General features: G+C 41.7%; 1 protein-coding gene across 6 annotated transcripts in view; it reads left to right on the forward strand.

The window, feature by feature from the left end:
• Positions 1-1,206: 1,206 nt before the first annotated feature.
• The window catches only part of gse1b (Gse1 coiled-coil protein b), a 298,511-nt gene continuing 272,610 nt past the window's right edge, over positions 1,207-27,107 (forward strand). For all 6 annotated transcript variants that reach the window (XM_066714073.1, XM_066714074.1, XM_066714078.1 and 3 more), the window contains exon 1: positions 1,207-4,055. In XM_066714073.1, coding sequence (XP_066570170.1) covers positions 1,605-4,055 — 2,451 coding nt within the window. In that variant the 5' untranslated portion in view covers positions 1,207-1,604. The remainder of the gene's footprint in view (positions 4,056-27,107) is intronic.

A 27,107-nucleotide genomic window follows, 5' to 3' on the forward strand; every position in this document is an offset into this window, starting at 1 on the left:
TTCCATGAAACACAGTGGCAGCTGCGGTCACTGCTGACCTCCTTGGTCAACTAGAGTGCGGAGACACCACAGTCCCCACTCAGTGGCAAGCAGTTAATGATGAGCCATGTTGTGTGGTCCCTGTGTGGGGACATGCCTTCACACTTATTAAAGACAGAGACAGCTAGAGTTACAGTTACAGATACAGGTGGTAAGGAGATTACCCTGAGATACAACTAAAACAGGCCTGAACATCCATTTGTTGTCTTTAAAGCAACTTATTTTAATCTACTCACTTGCAATTCCAATGAAATACTGATGTGGACACTTTAATACTGAAGTGGAAGCTCAAGCAAAGATGGACTCCACCACTGTCTCTACTATAGAAGTACTTGTATGGTATTTCATGGTGAAAGCCTTTGAAAAGTCGGGGTGTCACAGATGCTGAAATAAATTGTAACGGTTTGATTTTTTGTTGATCCCGATTGCTGGAACAGAGTAAAAGAGTGTCCAAGGTTTTTGTAAAATTAATGTTCCTTGTCTGTGGGCCCGTCAGATGGTTTTAGATACTGAGGTTTCAAGCATGACTTCATCGTGGGAATGGCTGTTGTTTGTACTAGTTGTTGCTCACTGGCGTTTGGGGTAAGTGTTTTCTGGCACGTCCACAGCTTTCTTCTCCACTAGTTAGAGACAGCACTGCTCCCTTTGAAAACACAGTTCATCATTCTGCAAATGGTTTTACAACGCCTTTGATGTCAGTATAGGGGTTCTCCCACTGCACTTTCTAAAAGTGAGGGGAAACTGATTTAGTTATTCATGCTGAACACTTGTATTTACTTACAATAATGAAGATGCATAAGATCTGATGTATGTTTTATAGCATGCATACACAAGGAGTATACATGAAAGAATTGAAATGTTTAATTAGGCACTCTTTTCTTTTTAAAGTTCAAACACTAACCTTTTTTCAATCACTGTACTTACAGATATTCTGTTCTAGACGTTGTCAACCGAATGAGAAATAAACTACACCGAAGCTGGAGGGGGTATGGGTGTCGTAGCGTTTCGTGGCGAGGGAACAGCTGGTGATAATTTCGCAGTGTGAGGAGAGGACTGTGATCCCGGCTGGAGCAGAGCCTGCTGACTTTCTGATCAGCGCTGTTTCAGGCTACGGACAGTTGCATTGTGGGTCCCTGAAACGGATCCAGTAAATTGGAGATGGCGCTGTGTACAGTGTGAGCCAGTTAACAGCCAAAGTTTGGAGAACACAGGAAAGTTAGCTGCAGGAGAGGCGAACTGCGCTTCAAATGCGATCTCTCCTGGCAGAAATGCAGCTGGGATACCGCTAATAAGAGGACATGATCCGAAATACAACACAGAAGCCACTTTTCTACATTGCGAGTCTGTTTTTGGGACGGTTTTGGTGTGTTAAATCCCTAAACTGCCAGGCTACACTGCTGCTGCTGCGAAGCGCCGCATCTCGGCTCAATGGGATTCTGTAGTCATTGTAAGTAAACGCGATACATAATATCAATATCGTCCTGCAGAGTTTTCGCTTATAGATACAGTTATTTAAGTTAGAATGAAACATCGGCTGAGGATTTCCTTTGGATATTTATAAAACCATGAACGACCCCCGAGACAAGGACCTGACACCGATGTCCAGGAAGCACCGACTCATGGCTGCGGTTCTACCCGGGGAAGAGAGCGCCTTGTCCGGCAACGGCAGCAGAGCGGAGCGCAATGGCATCGGAGTGATGTATTGTTTTATATGCGGAGGGGGGGTTTCGACCGGGAAAGAAGTCAAACTACAGGTTAAATATCAGAGGGAAAACTACCCCTTTTTCCCGTTTCTGCAACACCAGGAGCCGGCGCCGGGGGCTGACGAAGTTACCCCAGAGGGATGCGTGCTGGTGTGCGCGGTTTGCCAGTGTTTCCTGGGGGAGCAGTGGAACTCCTTCGAGAGGTCCAGGACCCCGATAGAGAAGCGCATGTACTGGCTGAAGCGGCCGTACCAGTGCGACTCCAGGCGGATCCCGCAGGAGTGGAACATCTCCTACGACCTGGAGAGGCGCATCAGCGTGAGTAGCCAGAATTTCGACGCACCTGAATCCGACCTGTCATCCCTTTCTGACAATGAAAACCTGTCGGATCAGGAGCTGGATCTAGCGGGCAGACCCGGCCCGAATAAAGAAGCGTGTTCGGGAATGCCCACCAGCAGTAAAACTTCCAAAGAAGGCGCCGCGAAACGAAGCGAGGCCAGTCTGAAGAGCAGCCCGGACGCCCCGCCGGGAGGCCGGTACACTGTGGGCGGCCACTCCGCGCAGGACGCGCCGAAATCGGATCCCGCTCTGCAGCCGAGGCGTCCGGCGCAGATCCTCAATCACAGATCCAAATCCCTGGCCCAGTTCCAGGAGTTTCTCCCGCAGCGGGGCTATGGCACCCCTTCTGCCGAGACACCTGTGCAAGACAACGGGATCATTATACGCAACAAGCAGTGGCTACCAGAGGAGAATGCCAACCATGCGGAGCCGCGCCAACACTCTGCCGACAGCAGCTGTAATCCCAGGCATCCTCTAGTCCTGCGACACAGAAGTCATAAAGCCGCAGATGTTGCCGATGCCGTCGGCGGGCTGTCACCTGTCCGAGCCCTGAGCGCTTCTGAGCGGGAGGCTTCAGACATGCTGCGTGGGACCCATCCGTGCAAGTCAAACCACAGCAACGACAGTAACCACTTTGGCGAGGACTCGGACTCCGACGACAATGAGATCAACATAACGAGTGACGACGACCCCGAGGTGTTTGATGTCAGTGGCAGCAGGGAGCGTGTTTTAGCCCTGAACAGGCAGCAAAGGGAGCCTGGAAGTGTCATCACAAAGCCCCCAAGTGCTGTGGAGGAGTGTGCCTGCTACATATGTGGCACCAGACTGTCCCAAAGTAACCAGTATACAGTGTGTGTGCAGAAGCAGGAGAGAACCTCAAACGAGCCCTTTTTCCCTTTCCTGTGGCTGCACAGCCCACCCCCCGGGGCCGTGCCTCTCAGCCCGGGAGGGTGCACGCTAGTCTGTTCGTGTTGTCATTCCTCCCTCATGCAGCAGTGGCAAGGGTTTGAGCTGGCCAGCGTGCCGGTTCTGCAGCGCCTGTATGTGGTGCCTTTAAATGCTGGCGTCTCAGGTCACGAGCCCCCCCCAGCTGAGAGCCAGGAGCCCGTGCCCGAGCCCGAGCCCGCCCGGGAGGCCTGCTTTCTGTGTGGCCAGGATTGCTGCAAAGACGTGAAAGTGGCCTGCACCAAAGCAGTGGGCAATCCCAAGAGTACCATGCACTTCCCCTTCATTAATTTGCTCCCCTGCCCTCCCAATGCCAGAGGGGTCAAGAATGGAAAGGTGCACTGCTGTCTGACCTGCTATAGCATTTTAGAGGATATGTGGGCAGCATATAGGTTGTGCCTCAGTGAGGAGCTCATCACATCAGTCAACACTTTCCTGGGGAGATACCACCAAACGGTGACTGGGGCCACCACTCAGACCAGCTGCCTGGGCCTCCCCAGCTCCCGAATGGGCCACACATCAGTATGCTACCTGTGTGGGGCAGAGCTGGTGGCCGGAGTGGAGTTCCAGCTCAACGTGAACCCCCCCGGCCGCTGTGGGGAGAGAGAGCCCTTTTTCCCCTTCCTGACTGTTCACCCGCCTGCTCCCCGGGCCAAGCCAGCCGACTCCACCGGCCTGGTGTCCACCTGTGTGCTGTGTTACCACGACCTCCTGGGCCAGTGGGTTCAGCATGAGAGCAGAGCCAGCCAGCCCACTAGCAGTCCCTGGTCCAGGCAGTACAACTGTGAAAGCTTTGTGTGTTTCTTCTGCAGACAGGAGAAGAAGCGCTGTCTGGGTTTAAAAATGGTTCACGTGGCCAGACTGCCAGTGTTTTTGTACGCCCCCAGAGTCAGTAACACTCTGGTTGTGGATGATGGGAAAAAGTTGACCATTGGATCTTGTGTGGAATGTAAGGCTATGGTATTGGCTGGCCAGAACATGAAGCAAAACAGCTTATTGGACAGCGCCTCGCCCCCCAGTAAACACAAGGTAAGTCACGCTCTACCTACAATCACACATCCTGTCATGTAGCTGAGTAATTGTAAATGTATACGTGTGTGTGTAAATCAATATGTTTGTATATATGTGTGTGTATGTATAACTAGTAGTATTTATTTGGCTGTCATAGTCAACAGAAATATATGTTAATATGTTAATGTCTTTTCCAACATAAATAGAAAGCTGTACTGCATTGGCCTTTTTGTTTGTTGACAAGCCTTCAGTGATGGCTTTGTTCCATGTTTCTCCAGTTCACTTTTCTACTCATTATACAATTTTCATTGTTATTGTTTGGTCCAATATAGTGCAAAGATAGTGCAACGTGGCAAATACCTTTGAAAGTGCGCCCCAGCGATAAGCAGTTCTGATTTGGGTTGAGAGCATTGATGCCGAAGTGCGTTTTCTTTTTTGTTGTTGATGTTTGGCATACTTTCCCGGCAGAATGTAAATGAAAAGCGGCAGGGGTTAGCCAGAGCTTGTAGACAATCATCTATACAAAATATTTATGCTTTCATGTGATTTCTGATTGAGATTTTGTTTTTAAAAAGGGAAAGCACTATGTTTTGAGTATCAGTACTGTGTTTATTATTGTTGCTGTGTGTTGCAAACTAGTTTGTATTTATTCTTTGACAATCTGTTAAGTAGGTTGAGAAGTTTTCTTTTGGCTTTGTGGACTGACCCATGGTTGTCCACCTTTCCCCCCTGTTTCCAGCGCTTTTCTGGCAATGGTGTTTAGTTTTTGCTGTTGAGCCAAGGGCTGTCAAAAGTCTTGTGAAAGGCTTCTATGAAACAGTGTAGTGTCATATGCTGCAGTAGAAAGCTTACCAAAATGGAGCACAGGAGAGTTAGTCAATTATAAACCAGGAGCAAGGAGAAATATATTCATATTGTAGTGTAATATCTTATTAAACAGGAATTAATCTGATAGGGAAAGGCAACATGAGTGCAACAAATAAAACAAGTCCTGAAAGTCATCAATGACTTTGATATTAACCTTTTCCACTTTTGCAAAGACTGCAGGTTACAGAAAACAGATGCTATCCAAATGAGCCTGAAAGTGTATTTAAAATGCCAAAATCTTGGCTTGAGTGTTAAATTGCTTGATTGTTTTTTTGGGAAATGTGTGGATATTTATTTTCTCAGTGTACCAAGACACAGGTTCAAGACCAAGACAGGCCTAGTCGAAAACATGACAAACCATACACTGCATATGTTTTTTTTTTTTTCACGCCGACTTGACGTTATGCTGTTAGCAGCAGGTAGACACCTTTAATCCTGACATAATTTATATGCAGCACTTTAAAGAACCTACATGGGTCCTCCTAATGCTTTGACTTCTGCCAACATAACTCAATAAAACAGAAGTCTGAACATCTGTGGATGTCATTCAAGTCACACTACTAAAGTTCCAGCTTTGGCCAAGGGTTTTATGTTCTGGTTAGTTCAAACTGTAAATCATTAATACAAGGTACATAGAAACAGTCTTAACAAAACAAAATAATTCTGTCATACTGTCAATGAATTAAAAAAGAAAAAGAAAAAAAAAGAAGATTCGAAGTGTAGTTGTTCAGTGTTGGGCTGACGGCGCACTGGAGATTAAGCCATTTTGGCCTTAGCAAACAGATGACTTCATAGTGCTGGAAATGTTAAGGGACTGGGAAACAGGTGCTCGGTCTTCCAATGACATGTGATCAGCTCCAGAGCTCCCCTGTCATCGCTTTCATGTCAATAGAAGGCACACATCTGCTTCCTCTGTTTCCTGGCACATTTGTTATCTGTTAAAAAAAAAAAAAAAATGGTTGGGGGAGGGGGAGAGGGGAGAGAGTGAGTGAGAAAATGAGAGAGAGAGAGGAATAAAAGCACACAGAGACTGCAGTTCAATATTGCAGTCACTGACCTTTCCAATTCATTTCACATCTATTTCCAAGGTGAAGGATTACATTCTGGCACATGTAAGCAAGCATAATTAGCATCACATGAAACAAGCTTTTATGACATAGATAATACTAATAATCATGATAATAATAATAATTAACTGAAGCCTGATTTGTATTCCTGATCTGATAAGTCTCTTTTATTGACCAATATGGATTGAGACTCAAGTTACGATGACAGTATTTACCTTTTAGAGTTTGCTTTCATTGCTCTGTTTGACCATTCATAGAGAAATGATCAATCTGATGTCCAGTGGGAGCATGACATTCAGTTCATAGAATAAATGAGACGTGATGCTCACATTTCCAGGGCATTCTTTTATTTGTACAGATACCAGTGTGGTACTGTTGGATCAACTTATATTATCCCATGTGTTCTTTAGATTCAACTTTCAATATTCGTTTTCCTATTAGAAATAATGTAATACAGCTTATATACTGAACCAAGACTCTGGTATAGGTGCACCATATTCAGGTAGTAAATTGTTGACTATTGTGATAAGTTGAAGCGTGTCTGTGTCTCTCTTTTAGTTTGTTTCCAACACTAATTAAGATGGGAGGATGGGAATGAAATGAGATCTTACACATGACCAGTGTCCAGAAGTCCTTAAAAATAAACTAAAGACTCTTTATATACACTCACCTAAAGGATTATTAGGAACACCATACTAATACTGTGTTTGACCCCCTTTCGCCTTCAGAACTGCCTTAATTCTACGTGGCATTGATTCAACAAGGTGCTGAAAGCATTCTTTAGAAATGTTGGCCCATATTGATAGGATAGCATCTTGCAGTTGATAGAGATTTGTGGAGAGCTTGTGAATTTGTAGAGATTTCATACAGGGCACGAAGCTCCCGTTCCACCACATCCCAAAGATGCTCTATTGGGTTGAGATCTGGTGACTGTGGGGGCCAGTTTAGTACAGTGAAGTCATTGTCATCTTCAAGAAACCAATTTGAAATTATTCGACCTTTGTGACATGGTGCATTATCCTGCTGGAAGTAGCCATCGGAGGATGGGTACATGGTGGTCATAAAGGGATGGACATGGTCAGAAACAATGCTCAGGTAGGCCGTGGCATTTAAATGATGCCCAATTGGCACTAAGGGGCCTAAAGTGTGCCAAGAAAACATCCCCCACACCATTACACCACCACCACCAGCCTGCACAGTGGTAACAAGGCATGATGGATCCATGTTCTCATTCTGTTTACGCCAAATTCTGACTCTACCATCTGAATGTCTCGACGGAAATCGAGACTCATCAGACCAGGCAACATTTTTCCAGTCTTCAACTGTCCAATTTTGGTGAGCTTGTGCAAATTGTAGCCTCTTTTTCCTATTTGTAGTGGAGATGAGTGGTACCCGGTGGGGTCTTGTGCTGTTGTAGCCCATCCGCCTCAAGGTTGTGCGTGTTGTGGCTTCACAAATGCTTTGCTGCATACCTCGGTTGTAACGAGTGGTTATTTCAGTCAAAGTTGCTCTCCTATCAGCTTGAATCAGTCGGCCCATTCTCCTCTGACCTCTAGCATCAACAAGGCATTTTCGCCCACAGGACTGCCGCATACTGGATGTTTTTCCCTTTTCACACCATTCTTTGTAAACCCTAGAAATGGTTGTGCGTGAAATTCCCAGTAACTGAGCAGATTGTGAAATACTCAGACCGGCCCGTCTGGCACCAACAACCATGCCACGCTCCAAATTGCTTAAATCACCTTTCTTTCCCATTCAGACATTCAGTTTGGAGTTCAGGAGATTGTCTTGACCAGGACCACACCCCTAAATGCATTGAAGCAACTGCCATGTGATTGGTTGGTTAGATAATTGCATTAATGAGAAGTTGAACAGGTGTTCCTAATAATCCTTTAGGTGAGTGTATAGCACGTCTAAAGCATATTCATAATTACATGTTGGTGAGTTTAGATTTAGATTTGCTCTCTGCCTTGATTGTAATTAACTATTTTCAAAGGGCAATCAAGCTAGCGCCCTATTAGTCAACTCAGTAGAGAACTGTATTAAAATATGTCCACCTGCTTTAAGGTGGTAGCATTTTGTGCTATCGCCAACTCGTCTGTGCACTGGTGTCCTTTGATTGAATTTAAAAGCCCTTGAAGACCATTGTCTGATTGCACTGTAATGTCACTGTATGGATTCCTGTTACAACACACAAAGCAATTTCATAGTTAAGCAGGTAAAACCCAAAAAGCAGGTCTAAACAAAACTCAAACCTGGAATGGAGAAATTGAAGGAGCACACAATCATAAAATAAATATGTTGAGCATTTGAATACAATTCAGATTCAGGAGGTTCAGATTTAGAAATCGTGAGAAGATACTTCTGATTCACAACATAAAAATATTATTTTAATGGTTCAAATGGTTCAATTTTGTTAAAGCTAGACTATCTCATTAATGCTGAAGAAAACGGACCCAGTCGAAATGCCTCTGTTGGTATGTCCCTAGTAATTTACATGCACTTAGACAGGTTAAAGCTAAGGTGCTTGGGCCTTAGGGGCGGTGGTTCGAACATCTAAAAGAGAGAGTAATTGTACCTTTACGGCAGACTGATGAACTCAATTTGCGGGTTAATGATTGCTGCTGAACCTTGAGATGAAAATCGGGGGCAAGCTGCTAAACCGGAGTGCAATCAGTAGTGTTGTTTGGTATCAAAGAGCATCGGGATGCAGAAGCATTCTTACTTAATACAAGATCTCTTTCGAAGAGCTAGTTGTTCACAAGCAAAAGTTGCCCCTCCATTAAACAATCCCCTGCACTGATGAATGTCCTACTGATCGCTGAGTGCTATTGAAACAAGTGCTAGTGTACATGGGGTACTTAACTCCAACTGAACACCATTCATTTTAGAAAATGGGTACATTGTTCCACATTAGGAGGCACACTGTTCTTTTTCCTGCAAAAGGGTTTAAAAACTAGTGTTGCACATAGTTCTTTAACGCTATGATTATAATGGTGTGTTTTATACCTAAACAAAGAAATACATTTTATAAATGCCTCCTAATTTCTCCCCTAACAAGAAAGAGCAAAATCAGATTTTCCCAGGAGAGAAACCAAGTAATGGTTATCAAATTTGCTCTGTATTGTATTTGCTTATTGTTATTTATTGTGCAGATTTTTGCTCAGGCCCCAGTGTGTGTAATATAACTAGTTTAGGTATACTTGCTCTTGTGTAATGTGTATTTGAGTCAGCTGGAGATGACTACGTCTTGGAGTAGTTCAAATAAGGCAGCACTTACCATTCACAGGAAAACTGGGGTTACTTGACACATTTTCAGTTTGCTGATGTTTGAATGTTTTGGCCAGAGTCAAGCCACAGTGAAATAAAATCCTCTTTTAATGAAGATGTTTGATGTATATGGGGCACAGCCAAAATCCCAACAGTATGCTTCAAAAAGGCGGCTTTTGGTGTTTAGCTAAATTGTTTCACTTTTTAGTCAATGGGAGTAATTCAAAAACAATCAGAAATTACCATTAAAATAGATAGGAGTACAGTTTTTTCATTCAAATGTCTGAATGACAGGAACAGTTTAAAAACAAGAGGCCCTTTTTGAGCAAATCATTATTATTGTTGAACTTGAAGTAGCTGTGATTTTGCTAGGAAATCCTTAATTCATGTCTTCCAAAAGCAACAGCCCATCTTTATTTGAAGGTTAGTCCTATTGCTGATGTTTTTGCTTTGGTAAAGTAGTTCTCAAGATTTATTTTGTTTATTTGTGTTGTTGAAAATGTGGGCGTGTGCCGTCAGAGCTGTTTGTGTCCTGTTTGTTTGAAATAAAATCAAGAATCCATCAACCATATGGCCTGTAAACGCAAATGCAATTCAGACAAATTAATCTTTTCAGAGATCTAGCCGTGGCAAGGGGTTTGATTAGGAAAATAATAAGAGTAATGGTGCAAAACAAAACGGGAGCTCCGAAGGCAGTGCTCACAGACTCATTTACGAGAAGAAGTCGCAAGAGGAGATGAGAGGTCAGCGGGGAAAGCGGAAGTGCTTCCTGATTTGGTCATCGCTCATTGTCTGTGCGGTAACACCAGGGCCCCAGCACAGACGGTCCCAGGCAGCGCTGCCAACAGGCACAGTGACTGCCTTCTACAGGGGGGCTGCACTTCCTTCTGGGAAATATTTTGGCTAGGCTCCAACTGTAGGAGGCCTTTGCTCGTAGCTCAAGGACTTGGCGTTGCACTAATGCTGTTAGATACAATTATTACAGTGATTTTATTTCTAAGGCTATACTGGTATCTCCTTGTTCTTTTTCTTCAGCTTCTCATTATCGGTTTCTCTATTTCCCTAGTGTCGCTGCAGAATTATAAGAATTCAGTCAACTTAAGTTAATCAAGTGATGAAATGCTGTAGGGGTACAATTGCAGAGGTCTGAGTGTCTGCCCTGAGTTATCTTCGCCATGTAAATTAAGCAAAATATAATTCCAGGGTGGGCTGGTGCTTATTTGCTTTACAGTGTGTGGTTGACTGTGAGCTGCAATTGAAAATTTAAGACAGATGGTACAATTTTAATATCTGAGGGTTGCCAAGATGTTTTTTAGCTGGTCGCCAAGTTAGAAAACGAACATCCTTTCATTTGGTGGAACACGTACAGCTATATAGAACTCCAGGTTAATGGATGTCAATCTTGGCCCATCATTTACTGGTCATCATTTAAATAAATGGTATATAAAATAAGGGTATATATTAAAGCAAAGAAGAATAGTCTATGAAGAGTTATTCACTGTAAGGATCATTGCATTTAAAATCGAATTATTATCAGTAATAAGTATTCACATTACAGGAGAAACAATCTTGAGTGCAATATCTAGTATTGTATTATTATTATTTATAACTTTTAAAAGAGACTTCAGAAACTTTAATGATTGTTTAATGGTGGATCATTGCACACGATCTAATGGCAGCACAGCATAATTTATCTGCAAAGGAATAACCTGAAAAAGGAGCTGTAAAATAAATACTTTAATCTACCTCTGGCTCTCGCGCTGCTGCTGCAGAGTGACTGAGGTAATTGGGTACAGGAGCCCATCTCCTCCCTTGTTAAGAAACGATGACTGTCAAAGCCCACTAATGATGATCTATTAATATTGTCAAGCCTGGAGCAATGCCGTTTGTCTGCGCCAGGTAAGGTAAAGAGATTCGGAGACAAATGAATACCACAAGGCCGCATTTCATTAATGAAATTATGTTCAGTGCAATTGACCGTTTCATTACATGGCTATTTAACATGAAGGAAATACTTTACAGACAAAGCTGGTTTGTAGTACTTGTGAGAGCCTCTTCGGTCTAATGGAAATTCATGGTATACCCACAGAAAGATATATTCATCGCCTTAAGGCTTTTTCATTTTCTCATTTTCATTTTTTTCCCCCCACACAACGCCAGCTGTCTCTGTTATAATTGCTTAGTGGTGGACATGTCCAGACTGCTTGGCTGACAGACACCTCCTGTTTTGCTTTGTCTTCTTAGGCAGTTAGTATCAGAAGAATTAACTTTCTATTCATTAGTATTTCTGAGCTTTCACTCGGGTTACCTCCCTTTTGTTTGCGTAGGAATTCAGACTTGCATCTTACTTTAAACCTAAACAGCCTTTGCAACAGTGAAAGGAAAACCTGTTCAGTGAAAACACAATCAACGTACTGCAAATAAAGGAAAATGTGCATGTCCACAAAATGAATGGATACCTCTAATCTCTCTGGGGCTAAGTTTTACCACAGGATATGTATGATTTATGGAAGTAATTGTTTAGCTGTCTACCTGGTAATTATACTGTATTTTGAGTCTTCAACTTGTGTACTTGATGTTAAGGTCTTATGAATAAAGTGAGAACCTCACAAAAGAATAAAAAGGAAAATAAAAATAAAAAAGGCTTTCTGTAACACTTGAAGAAAGTTATTGAATGAAAAGTGTGAATGGATCTTATTTAATGTGATATTCGGAGCCACAAGTTATGACAAGTCCATTTTCCACTTTTAGAGGGATATCCCAAATCGGTGTCAATTTCAGCGCCTCTGGAATTTTGGGGCTGGGAGGTCCAAGTTTAAATCTTGCGGCTGAAGAGGGCTGAATGGCAGTGGGGAAACTGACACCGCTTGGAGATATTAGAGATTGAGACAGAAGTGCTTCAGAATGCCAGAGGCTGTGAAAGGTCTTTAGTGTACAAGCGGTTCGCACTTCATTCTCCCGCAGACCATCTGGTTCACACATTTCTGCACAGGCCTTATCTCCGTGTGGTCAGCTGTATGTGTCGACTTCAGGGCCGGCCGGACAGGTGGCATGTCACGGGCCCCGCTTTCCATTCACCATTTGAAGCCCTTGCTCTGAGCCGAGGTTGTGCCCTGCAGTCCAGACTGTCAAAAATGTTATCAGTTGTAGCTGCAATTGTCCTTCTTACAATATTCAAGTGGCATTGTTTGCCCTGAGGTTATCGGCAGTGATTCCAAATTGGGAGGGCATAAAAAATAAAATAATTTAAAACGAAACAAAGAAACAATCTAAATGAATATTTTTTATTTTTTGTGTGTGTGCATTGTTGTCTATGGCAACAAACAAACATACAATAAACGTCATAGCAGGGTCAAGGGTCAAGTTAGCACTGACAACACAACAAAAACTCCATCTCCATTATTAGTCCCACAGACACAAATGGTACGAAGCTACTCGATTTGACATAATTGTGTATCGAATCTTAATGCTACTATTTTTTGAAATTATACTATTTTGCATGGGGAAGTAGGGATCAGATTTATAAAGCATGAGTTGTGCATGGTTCCTTGCCACAGTTACGGTTCCACAGTAAACTTACTGAGGAAGGAATTAAACCATATTATTTTATTTCAGGACAAGTTACAGGGGAAATATCTTGTTTAATCGGGGTAAATGGAGGATTAGTTAATCGTAAAAGGATTTATACAGCTGCGCATGTTACACAAGTCAGAGTTAGAACTGTAGAGAGACAAGTAAAACCACAATCTACTGTACCAGTGGAAAATGAAATGTAGACTTATTTTTTGCCATAATTCTTTTAAAATAGTCATACAGTAATGCACACATGTTTCGTTTTAGTTTTGTGTTTGGATTAACTGGATGTCCTATTGAAGCTTCTGTAGATTCTGTTTGCGAGGAGCCAGAGAATGCAATAGCTACTTAACCTTTTGGCTGTGTGATTCTCCAGTAGGCCCACTTGGCATCGTTTTGCCGCCTGTGGTATTTTGGGCTGAGAGGCACACACAAGTATGTGCATCTTGTATTTTGGGGAACTTGTGAATCCATGTGAACCTCCCAGTGAATTAAAAAATGATCTATTGACCCGAGGAACTGACTGAGGGAGACGTAGGTTTTGCTTTTTGCTGGAAATGGGAGGGAAGAAAACTATGGGCCAGTGAACCCAATGCAGGAGTCTCTCATCCAGAGCTTGAGACTTGGCAGCATCTCACTGCGAGGTTCCTGGTCTACAAACACAGCTCTGCTCTCCTAATTTGGTCTGGGGCCAAGTCTCTGTCCCGTCCCATCCCCCAGTTTTTTTTTGCTTTTATTATACACAAACTGTTAATTCAGAGCAGGGCTGAATGAATGGACCCAGTGGAAATGGAACACATATTGTTTACAGACGGCCAGCGTGTCAGAGACGCAGGCCCAGAAAGGAGTTTCACAGTGTGAGGTGTTTATTCCTGTTTTTGGCCTGTTGAGAGGTCTGGCACCACGGACTAAAAGGCTTTTAATGACTGGACAGGGCGGCGGCTATAAAACATTGTTTATTTTTCCTCTCTCACACTTTTCATGGAGAGGAAAACAATAAAGAAATAGATGACGCAAGCTTTTTTGTGCTTCCCTGCCGAGAGCTGTGTGATAACATGCCTGCTGTTATGGCCCATCTAGGTTGAATGTGGGATATATCCCCTTTTGTTCTCTTTCTCTGTCCGGTCATTTTCCCCTCTGTGCTTTGGGATTGGCTCTGGGAGGGTAGTTCAGTTCCCATGCAAATCAGAGGGAGAATTCCAAGATGGCCATGCTTCACTAATCGTTTTATCCCGTAATCATAGTTCATAGTGCTTACTGCTCTGTAAATCAAAAGATTTGTAGACTATCTCAGGGTTATATTTCCACAAACCATTTATTTTCTTCCAATTTTATTCTAAGCATAATTGTGTTTTTATTTGTTCTACGTTTTCAGTTTTGCAGTAGAGAACAACTACAAAAGCAATCTAAAAACATAGCGTCTTACCTTTGAGGATTTTGTCTTTTATTCAGCATAAGAGGTAGCGATAGCAACACTTTCTATCTTTTGAAGAGCTGCTCATAGTGATATACGGGTCCGTCCCCATTCTTTTAAAGGAATTGAGGTGAGAAGTTCTCTGAAACAGGCTTGAAATTCAGAAGACCGCTTAGAATAACTCTGTGTGTTTTTGTGGTAGGATAGAAAAACAGAGATGGTTTCCGTTCAGAGCAAAGAGTTTGTTTTATTTTTCCTCAAAGAGCTGTGGAGATTCAAACACTGATGTGATGATGGTATCGAGGTTTGCCAGGGAACAGGTGTCAGAGAAGGTCCTCCACACATCTGCTTTCATCACCTCAACAGAACTTGACCATGGCGGTAGCTGACCACACCATTGACAGAGCAAAGAGGAGTTGTAATAGCCGAATAGTCGCACATTGTTAACCAGGCATCAGCAAGCATAACAATTATGATGAATATCTTGGTTTCTGATTTAATCAAAATTATTTTATAGGAAATTGTTTGATGATTGTATTTTATTTGGAGAGAAACAAACATTAAACATTTAAAATACACAGGCCTTACTAACTCATGTATTACGTTTGCATGTTTTTTGATTGAAATGATTTAAAAAGTACAGGACTCTATTTATTTTTACTCGGATACAATTAAGTTTATTCTATTGATCTGTATGGTCCCGGATGGTGAAGTGAAGCAGAATTATTTGCTAGAAACGGATTGTATCACACCCATTTCATGGAATGACATTTTCCCCATGAATGTATATTCCAAGTTGTGCAAGTTGATATCAATGTTTATACCCATGCTGTCTTGAAATGTCTTGTATACCCTATACACCGATCAGACATAACATTATGACCATCTGCCTAATATTGTGTAGGTCCCCTGCGATGCACTGTGTGTTCTGACACCTTTCTATCAGAACCAGCATTCACGTTTTCAGCAATTTGAGCTACAGTAGCTCGTCTGTTGGATCGGACCACACGGGCCAGCCTTCGCTCCCCACGTGCATCAATGAGCCTTGGCCGCCCATGACCCTGTCGCCGGTTCACCGCTTTTCCTTCCTTGGACCACTTTTGATAGGTACTGACCACTGCAGACCGGGAACACCCCACAAGAGCTGCAGTTTTGGAGATGCTCTGACCCAGTCGTCTAGCCATCACAATTTGGCCCTTGTCAAAGTCGCTCAGATCCTTACGCTTGCCCATTTTTCATGCTTCTAACGCATCAACTTTGAGGACAAAATGTTCACTTGCTGCCTAATACACTCACCTAAAGGATTATTAGGAACACCATACTAATACTGTGTTTGACCCCCTTTCGCCTTCAGAACTGCCTTAATTCTACGTGGCATTGATTCAACAAGGTGCTGAAAGCATTCTTTAGAAATGTTGGCCCATATTGATAGGATTGCATCTTGCAGTTGATGGAGATTTGTGGGATGCACATCCAGGGCACGAAGCTCCCGTTCCACCACATCCCAAAGATGCTCTATTGGGTTGAGATCTGGTGACTGTGGGGGCCAGTTTAGTACAGTGAACTCATTGTCATGTTCAAGAAACCAATTTGAAATGATTCGACCTTTGTGACATGGTGCATTATCCTGCTGGAAGTAGCCATCAGAGGATGGGTACATGGTGGTCATAAAGGGATGGACATGGTCAGAAACAATGCTCAGGTAGGCCGTGGCATTTAAACGATGCCCAATTGGCACTAAGGGGCCTAAAGTGTGCCAAGAAAAGATCCCCCACACCATTACACCACCACCACCAGCCTGCACAGTGGTAACAAGGCATGATGGATCCATGTTCTCATTCTGTTTACGCCAAATTCTGACTCTACCATCTGAATGTCTCGACGGAAATCGAGACTCATCAGACCAGGCAACATGTTTCCAGTCTTCAACTGTCCAATTTTGGTGAGCTTGTGCAAATTGTAGCCTCTTTTTCCTATTTGTAGTGGAGATGAGTGGTACCCGGTGGGGTCTTCTGCTGTTGTAGCCCATCCGCCTCAAGGTTGTACGTGTTGTGGCTTCACAAATGCTTTGCTGCATACCTCGGTTGTAACGAGTGGTTATTTCAGTCAAAGTTGCTCTTCTATCAGCTTGAATCAGTCGGCCCATTCTCCTCTGACCTCTAGCATCAACAAGGCATTTTCGCCCACAGGACTGCCGCATACTGGATGTTTTTCCCTTTTCACACCATTCTTTGTAAACCCTAGAAATGGTTGTGCGTGAAAATCCCAGTAACTGAGCAGATTGTGAAATACTCAGACCGGCCCGTCTGGCACCAACAACCATGCCACGCTCAAAATTGCTTAAATCACCTTTCTTTCCCATTCAGACATTCAGTTTGGAGTTCAGGAGATTGTCTTGACCAGGACCACACCCCTAAATGCATTGAAGCAACTGCCATGTGATTGGTTGGTTAGATAATTGCATTAATGAGAAATTGAACAGGTGTTCCTAATAATCCTTTAGGTGAGTGTATATCCCACCCACTGACAGGTGCCATGATAACGAGATTATCAGTGTATTCACTTCACCTGTCAGTGGTCATAATGTTATGGCTGATCGGTGTATATGTGTGTAATACCCCCTCTACGGCTTCACATCCCTTACTGGAGATATTGGTGTTGCATCAGGATTCAGTGTATTTCCAAACATTCATTCAGGATTTCACCCCCACTTCATGCTAAATCCAAAACCTGAAGCTGATTTCCCATTGGCAGCAACTGGGTTTATTGTCCCTCTGCGTGTCACACTGCTGTCATCTGGAGTTCATTGAAGTTTTGGGTTTAGTCGAAGCCTCCTGACTTTATTGCAGAAAAATTTCCCAAAATGATCCACTGCAACAAAAATGACCCAAACATTCCATGAGATCACCAGCCCAGTCCTACCTCCCAGCATGCTTTCTGTCTCCTCCTCAGACTGGCATCTTGCTTATCTTGGCTTATTTCATGTACCGCACCCCCTCACTGGGGCACAAGCCATCTTGCTTTATTGTTTTGGTATTTTTTTGTCCTCTTTGAGAGAGATACACTTGTCCTTATTTTTAGTGTTGATATTTGGACTCTCGATTTTCTTTTGTTTTTGTTCCATTTCAGTTTTGTAATCTACACTTAACTGATTTTAAAGGCACAATAAGGCTCAGGAGAGATTACACCAAAGGCAGAATTTTTAAAAGTAAGTTGGCACAAAACCCAAAATGACTCTATGGCATTTAAAATCAAATCCACAGTATTTGCCCTTCCTTTCAATACCTGTGTACCATACATTGTATCCATTATCTTAGGACCAATGTCTTCGATAATATACTTTTTGCTATTGCTGTTTTGTTAAAGACGACATTAGGAACAAATAAACAATGTACTGATTATAATATTTTACTTTCCCCCCACCAGACAAAATTGCCTTGCAAACCATGACCTTTGTCAAGAATTTCACGTATGGTACTGGGCAATACCTGATAATAGTCATTTTGTTGTATTCGTTTTTTTTTTTTTTTTTTTTTTCAGGGAAGCCTTCATGGTTTTTGTTGGCGTTTGGTTAGATCACCCAAAGCGCGAGCCAGTATTGTTGTGGAAAATATATTGGATTAGGGAAGGAGTGTGAAAAAGAGAAATTTATATCTGCTGCAGTGTAAAGTGGAGGATGTCCCGAAGGTGAGTTGAAGCATTAGCATATGTGGTGGTGCACTTCTGTGGCCAGGGAATGTGTGTGGTAAACACATGCAGGGAAAGAGAAGAGGAGAAAATGGTTTGCAATCCTTCATGTGCCAGTACAAAGAACCCTCCAGAAACATCCTGCGCTTTTAATGTTGTTAGAATAAACCATAATGAGAGAAGGAATGATAAATAAAACATGTATTCCCCTCCTTCAGGGTGTTTAGAAGGGTCCCTTAGTATCGGGGCACATTTTGGCTCAGAGCAGTGCCACCCCGGCCTGGGTGGGTGGGTATTTTCTACTGAGTCTGATTATCATTCCTGTGGAGTTTGTAAAACTCATGAAAAATAGGAAATAGGCCTAATTCACCATGGAGGTATGTACTACATAATGCAACGTTTAAAAACAACGCCATTGCAGAATGAATGCATGTAGGAATGACAGCTACACAGCAGTTTAAAGACTATGGTCAAAACAGTTTGTTGTTAAGCTCGATCTGTGTTTATAACAGTTTTTGACTGTACTCGAGGTGATCTAGAGTTTGGGCAAAAATACACAAATTACGAGTCCTTCAATTTATTCAGTGCCAACAAATTCAGGACGGTACAATCTGTATTGGACAAAAATTATAATAAGTATAGGTCATATAGAGGGTTTTTACATTGTTTTGAATGCGGTATCGTCCCCGTCCCCCCCTTGAGCAGCAGGACTTTGTGAGGGTAGGGAGAGCTAGGCTAGGCTTAGGCTTGGCTTGGCTTGGCTATTCTGTTTCTTTGTTTTGTTTTACCTCCAAAAACTCTCCTACAGCTGAACAGGTGAAAAGTGTCCATATGGTGACATTTGTGTGTGCTCATCAGTTTGCTTCTAGTGCCCATCTGGGATTATTTGCTATGACAATGCAATGAACAGGGCTTTCTAAAAATAGTGCAGGAAAATAGGCCAAAAATAAACTGAGCCAGCTAAATATAAGGCTCTGATAAAATAAAACAAATACCCGGATTATTCATCATAGCACCAGGCCACATAGCAGTAGGATGATGCAGTCACCCCCCCTCCTTCCAGAAATACAATACTTTATCATTGTTTGAAGATGCAAATGCATGCTTTGGAAAGAGGAAATAAATAAGTCATCTTAAGGATCCCTGTGAATTTCACAGATTTGGAACATTGGAAGAAAAAAACACATTCTGTTTGCTTTGGCATGGATTGTGTACCTCAGAGTACCGTGACTCTTTGTCTTCCTGAAAGTGAGACGCTTCTCTTCTTAATCCAGCCACTCACTGTGCTAGACTTTAATAGCCTCGGATGACACGAACTGTACATGCTGAACTGTGACAGTTGTGAAAAGAAAAACGTATTTACAAAACAGATTGTGAGCAGCAGTGGCCGTGCAGGCTGTTAGCTGACCAGTCCATGGGCTAATTCTCTCTGAAATGGCAGTCATGGCAAAAAACAAGTTGCTGCCTTTTTAGGCTAAACCAAATCAAAACCTTGACCTGTCCACTGCCCCAAATACAATCCTAAACGGGCTCAATGCATTTTTATTGATAAGCAGTAGAAAATGGCTTCACAATAAATAAAACCAATTGCGTTTTTGTAATTAGCAGTTCACGGGGTCAATTAATTTTTTTCTATGTGGTTTACTTTTCTTATGTCCTTGTGTTTACTACTAGTGCTGGAAATCAGAACCCAGTTGAACTCCCTCAAAAAAGCTATCAAACCATCTGCTTATTAGTTCTTTGAAAATTGATAAAAGTACATTTAAACCTGACCTTAAGCATGGTCTTTTCTGGATTTGATTCTGTATTCAAAACATTTGAAGATTTTGACTGAGCTTATGCAAAATAAAGCACACGGAGCAACTGAATCGAAGCTGGGAAGCAGGACTCTCTTGCTTTGGTGTGTGTGTGTGTCCCACAACAGCTTATGATTTCATGATCTAATGAGGGCTTGTCAGCAGACTTCCTGGTTTACAAAATCTCATTAGTTGTTGAATAACTTGATAACATGATGGAGAGGATCAAGTCAGCATTCCAATGAAGGAAGCAAGTGGAGAGATCAGCACGTTCCTGAGTATGGTGGGCTGCAGTGTTGTTGTTCTTTTTTTTTTTTTCTTCTTAATTGTCAATTCATAATGATAAACCTTTGCTGGAAAAAAACAATTTGCACTAGTGTTCTTTCAGATGTGGCTTTATTTCAGTGTATTTTGTTCAATTACAATCCATTTTTGTTTTGATTTTCCATTTTAATAATATTGTTTTGACATTTTACTTATTTACTTATTAGGCTAGTTAGTGAGTTTAACTTACTTTTTAACCACACTAATATTCATATAATGCATATTATATCGATTAATGAATGTGAGATAGTAGCACAATAAATCAGAATATTGTTCAACTCTTCCACTCATTATAAGTGGGAAATGGAGAAAGTTAAAAAGCAATTGACAATTTCAGCCATTAAATCATCAGCTGTAGAAGCCCCTTGATAACTGTGTTACATAATAAGGCAACATTTTATTTTAAGCCATTAGCTGATGTGTTGAATTGTTATTTTGAACAGATATTTTGGAATGGTTAGTTACATGCTTCAGATATTAGAGTGATAAAGCGGTTAAAATTCACCTGGACACAAATAAATACAGTGGCAATACAAATAAATATAGGTTCCTTTATAAGTTTTGAGCTGTAGAATAGCTTTGTAAATGATTGCTATAACTTTTTTCAGCTAAACTTTGCATGAGATTACTGATCTGCTCCCATTAGTTTGTGTGATGTAAAATATACTAAATATAGGCCTATTATTTATTTAAAAAATAATAATTAACATTTTCACAAACTCATGTTCTACTTTAAAATTAATAAAGGCTTGGTCGTACAGGCACTTTAGTTCCTAGTAATGAGGGGGCCACAGCTGTTTACTGCTTACCATAGAAGTGTTGCCCCCTTTTGGACACACCTCTATTTTCCTTCTACCCTGTAGAATTTCAGCCAATCGTGTTTAATAGGAGTGTCATATGGTTGAAGAAAGCATGGTGACAGATGCACAGTAGAGAACTTAAATAAATGTATCATTTTGCAGCTGGGATAGCTTTTCGCATCCTTGGTGTCTGCGTTTCTACTGAGGGGCAAAACTTTCTCTTGCAGCTCATTTAAAGAAGTGGGATCAGTTTGCCACCATCTATGAAAGCTTGCTATGTGCTTTTGCTGAAGTTCACACATTTTGCTCCAATGGTTTTCTATGTCTCATTATCCGTAGCAAAACCCCAAACACCTTTTTTCCACTCCCTACTCGCCTCATTTTCGTCACATACAATTTTGATTCAAACAGCTGTCATAGCCTTCAAGAACATGTTTTGCCATTGGTTTGCATGTTTTTGCCCGAGTGTTGTCAGCTTGGCAGCTGAAGATGTGGCTCTCTTCTGACCATATCATCAAAAGTAGGCCTACTGTTCACATAACATTTATTTATTTTAAACATCAGTATGCATGTTGTGAACTGGTATTCAAATGATAATGGCTAATGATGATTATGTTTTTGATGTGTAATGATGTGTTTTTAACTTGAATTAATGGAAGATTCTCTTAAATATCCGATGTAGGGTGGCATCTATATAAAGAAAGCATATTGACTTTAGATTCAGCAAAGTCTTGTACTAACAGAATTGAAAACCATTTTCTCCATTTAAATTGAGCATTAGACATGTTCTCAGCCTATGGAAATATTTACTTTATGCAAGAACTCTGAGTAATACTTCAGTGTAATTATTTTTTATTATTAATTTATTTTTCAGTTTTGAAATTCAGACACAGTTATGATGACTATGTGTTGTAAAACAAAAGGAAAATAACAGCAGCTATAAGATTAAGCAAGTGTGTAATATAAATAGATTGGACAGTGCCTGCAGACAGAAGTGTTCAGAATTTCCATCCGGGAATAGAAGTGTTTTTTTTTTCTTCTACAAATTCTCACAGAGTAAGCTAGGCATTTTTTTTGTGGCAGTCTGCCTACAGGGTTGACATCAGCCCTGTAACATTTGTAACCACAGGAAGAGGGACACTGAAATGGGACCTGGAGAATAGTTTCCGAGAGAACGAGTGAACTGTGTTGACATCGTTGCACTTGCACAGAGGCGTAAATACCTGTGAGGCCTGCGGACTGACTGACGACAAATGCTTGGCTTTACAAATGTTCACATGCAATTAGGTTGTAGTTATTATTGTTCCTATTAGCACTAGCACCATTACAAGGGAAGTCTTAACCCCTGTTATCCCAGAAGGAACTTGTCCACTTCCTGTAGCATGTACTTGTTCAATGTAGTGTTACATTTCAAGTTAAGTCAGCAGTAATTGAAGGAATGTGTGGCCCACAGGCTTGTGCACTTTCATCTAACCTAAATCTCTCCCCGCTCTCTCTCACTCCAGTTATCTCTCTGTCCCTCTCCACCTTTCTATCCATCTTCCACGTCATTCGTACTACCATGTGTATTACACTTTTTCACATTCAATTGCAGGAACCCAGACTCCCTCTGATTATTTCTATTGTCAGTGGTGAAATCCCTAGCAAAAAGTCTGAAATGCTGAATACATTTAAAGCCCTCCCAGTAATACAAACCCCAAACAAGTTTATTGTTGAACATCTCCTTGTTTTTTTATTTTTTTCAGTTAATCTACATGCCATTTATTTCCTTATTCCATGTCTTGTTGATTTATTTATGAAGTAAAGTTTTAAAGTAAGTCAGTCCCTTCAGAAGATTGTTTGTCAGTTTGCTTCTATCCTGATGGTGCCTCCTTAGGTACAATGTCTGTGTCTGTGAGAAACACCTTTCTCCGCACTGATGTAGGCCTAATGCAAGAGTGTGTAACTGGCAATGCTCCAGCAGAAAGCTTGCAGACAGACAGTATCATGGAGTACACATCTACACAAATGCAAGCTGACAAACGACAGAATGTTATCTAGCCTCTTTGAAACCTCCTTCTTTAATAAAACAATATGATTCTTTTTCCTTTGATATCTTTCCAATTTGGAATGACCAGACTTTTCATCATCGCAGCTCACCGCTATGACCCCAGTACTAATTAAGCCAAGGGGGATGTAGGCAGCTAACGCGTGTCCTCCTAAGAGTGAGCTGCCAAGCTATGTGCTCATTTGCACGTTGAGAGTCCTCTGCACAAATGGCACAGCTGTTACAGCCCCGGAAGAGAGAGAGCGCTCTCGTTGACAACACGGCAGGTCCGCAGGCGCCCGGTGAGCTACAAGAGTTTCTGTAATGCAGCAACCCTAAGAATCTGACCAACTCAAGTCCACCCAAAGCGGGAAACGCTGGGCCAGTTGCGCTCCGCCCCTGTGGGGATTCCTTGTCACAGTCTGCTATTACACAGTCCAGATTGAAACCAGTACTGTCTGGACTGTAGAACCTCTGAGTTGAGGCTTTTACCAGCTAAGCCGCTTGGGAGCCCCAATGTTTTATTTGTTTTAATTTGTTTTTTATTTTGTGTAAGTGTTGGTGATGTGGATACACAAAGCAGATGTGTGGTACTTTTTCTAAATCGAACATTAGATGCTTGATGCACAGGAAAGTGAGAAGATGGGGTGAGTTTTAGAGAGATGTCATGTTACGGCAGTAGCTGAAGATCTTACTGTCAAAGTGTGTTATATCTACAGTGAATGAGGCTGCTTTTCAACTAGTAGGAGTTGTGATCACGGTAAAAACAAAACAAAATAGCCTTGTCTGAAGCAATAATGCTGCAATAACGAAACAAAGAAGAGGCACAGAAAATACTAGGAATGACAATGAAACACATTGATGTTATGGTTGTGTTTCCTACTGAGACTGATTTTCTCCTGAAACCGTGCAGTTATATGGACCACTAAGAATAAAAACCTTTTTTTTTTTTTTTAATGTTTTTTTGTGGGCCGCTGTAAAAATAGCACTTGGTTTGAGTTAGGAGCCAGGGGTCCTGTTTCTTTCCTTTAGGAATTAGCAAGGCCACATGTTGCCAGGCCCCTTTTGGCTGGTGGAGGCAAGTAACGGCTCCAGGCAGGCGAGCGAGCGGCCGCGCAGATGGAAACTTGATCACCCACGGCTCAACAGATTGTTTGATTTATTTTAAAGCCGAGCAGATGGCTGCAACAGGAGTTTGTTTAAGTTCGGTTCAGAGCCGGGCTAGCGGCCAGAATCCGAGAGCGGGGCTGCCAAAAAAATGTTCAGTGACTTTGGACGCCTATCCTCATCCCCTCCCTCCCTCCCTCTCTTCCCTTTCTCCCACCCCCCCAACACCCCCTCCCCCTTACTTACTCCCCCCTCCCCACACCACCACCTCAGTTCCAGTCTTTTCCTCTCCTGTGCTAAACACACAGACACATCCATGACTCGCACAAACAATGTGAAACAATTGTTTTGGCAAAGCAGCAGTTAAACAGACCTCAGCAATGGACCAATGGACAGAACTTAGTCTGTTTGTGAAGATTGGAAGTCATTAGAGTTGACCTAACAACATCTGCCTCATAGAAAGTTGTGGTCACACTCATCCCGTCCCCTTTATATTCTTAATAACAATAATTTGGATTAGAACTATTCTCCCCCGTTTTCTGAAAACCCAAAGTGCTGTTCTTCCTGTGCCATAAATTAGAATGATTGAAGAGGTCTAATCAAGGAATTCTTAAAAAGCATGAATGACTCTCCTTTAAATTGTTCCCACTCCTTTAACACCAGGAAATGTCTGAAGGAGTGATGTATCACTGTACGTCATGGTTTTTGGTAAAAATATTCATATTTCTTGCATATTTTCAAAGTCCCTCCATTCTGGTATGATTGTCTAGTGTTTATGTAATGGACTGATTTAGTTTGCAGACATGATGAATCTCCAGTTGCAAAACTCAAAATAAGTTTGTATGTATGGTAAAAGAAGCAGCAAGATAACATTCAGTTGGGTTTGAAGGGACATGAGAAAAAATCTAAGATGAAAAAACAATCCTTGAAGATCAGTAATCCAAAACAGAACAGATGAAAATCACATTTTATTACTTGATTTGACACATTTGAAAGGTTTTAATTGATGTGCTCCAAACATGTCATCGAATCTAGACCACAATCCATTGGAGCTTTAATTTATTTGATGTATTTCTGTAAAGCTTCGATACTTGTAGTTTCAGGAAATAATTCAAAATCAAACTGAAGACTGCGTCTAATTCTGTGGCTTCTATTTCAGCTCCAATATTTCGCCTGACTCGCAAGATTCACTGCTGCCCTTGTCCATGGATTTATGGTCTGCTCTTACATACTGAGGGCAGTCTTATATTTGTGTTGTGTTACATTGAATTAAAAGAAGGGCCTAGATGAATTATGATAGGATTTGGGAAGAACAGCATGGAAAAGCCTTTGTAATATATAGCTTATGGGTAAAAAAAAAAAAAAAAAAAAAAAGAGTGATGAATGATCTTTAGAGGTGAGAGCTGTCTCTATAATTCAGGAGTGACTGTTTTCCCAAACAATAGTGTCTTGTTGTGGGCTCTCTTTCTCTGAACGCAGAGTAAAATGCAATGTTTCATATCTGTGAAGTTGTGTGGGAGACTGAGCCTACTACTGACATCTTCCCAGAGCCTATGCCTAGCAATTCATCTTGACATACCTCAGTGTAACCACCCCCTCCAGTCATACTTCTAAGCAGTGGTTAGGACTCTGGACGTAGAAACGGAGGGTCATGGGTTTATATCTGGTATTGTCCCCTTGAGCAATTTACTCGGAATACTCTGGTAAACGCATAACTGGGTAAGCCACTTTGGAAGATCGTTTTATCCAAATAAAGAAATAAAACACTCCACATTATTAAGTTGGTTAGTGGGTATCGAAAAGACCCAGTAAGCGCAAGAACAAGGGGACTGAAGGTACCAAATTGATATTAAATACACTATACATTACGTAAGAGGATGTGATAGATGTAGTGTAGAACTCTAGCTCACAGCTCTTTCACAGGGGGTTGACTTTAGGAGGTTTGGGCAGATCCATTCACAAGAAAACTCACGCCTTGAGAGGGGAAGGAGGCAAATAGAAGTAGAGAGATTATGAGGGCTAAGAGATTGCTGATTAGAGACCTCAGCAGTGCTCTGTGGTCTGTATCAATAGCAGGAGGTGAAAGTTCCAACACTTAAACAAGATCTCTCTCATTTTTCTTTCTCTTTTCTATCTCACAGACCTTTTCTACACACACGAGTTTCATTCAATAAATGAAATCATGCTCTGTGACTAATACCAACTTCACCGAATGAATCAACAGATAAACTGACCTGTGCAGATTTGGCTTAACGGTGGAAACTGGAACTTTGTTACCACTCATGTAATGTCAATAAAATGTTTCTTTGAGTTTTGAAAGCCCGGCAGACTTCCCCTGGATGGCAATAATTAGAGCTGGGAAAACCAGGAAAGTAGCACGATGTAAATTGTAACAATGACCTCATATCCATATTTCTTATTAGCGTTCAAAGTAAATATTGCATGCGAGGAACTTGACGTAAATTGTTTCCACCTGCGTCGAGAAAATAAATAATTTTTATCCTGTGTAGCGTTACTCCACAGACACTTGATTTTGAGTCTGTTTTTTTTTTTGTGATTTAATTATTCATTTCCATTGTTAAAAGGATTCATTATGTGCAAATACCATTTCAGTTGCAGGAGAAAAGGAGTCAGAATTGGGGCACCCAGGAGTTCTGGACCAAGTCTCCTACTATATTGAAAGACTGTGTTTTGTTCAATCTTATTCTTTAAATGCCAATGTTTTTAATGTCTCTTCTTTTCTGACTTTATTTCTCCTGTTAGAAAATGTGTTTGGGATTAAGATGTTAAGATTTTGCAGGATCCTGCTACTTTGTCTTTCAACTTAAGGTCACCACATGCAGAATTAAAAACGACTAATTCCTGTTTTCAGCCCAATCTCTCATGTCTGTTTTCTTCAAAATATTTTGGGGGAGTTTTGGGAAGTCTCTTCGGAGGCCATGACTTGCAAGGTCTGTGCAGTGCAGAGTGGTCTACTCTGATGTCTCCTGTTGTTTGAGTCACAGAAGGACGTCTGGCTTTTGGAAGGAGCTGAAATGTGTTTGGTGGTCTCAGCGCAATCCCATAATTGGCCTGCTTTCAGAATTGCTAAACCACACTGCAATTTGGCAGGGAACCTACATACTGCAGTGCTTCAGAT

Source organism: Amia ocellicauda, chromosome 9, assembly GCF_036373705.1.
Source record: "Amia ocellicauda isolate fAmiCal2 chromosome 9, fAmiCal2.hap1, whole genome shotgun sequence".
Lineage (NCBI taxonomy): Eukaryota > Metazoa > Chordata > Actinopteri > Amiiformes > Amiidae > Amia > Amia ocellicauda.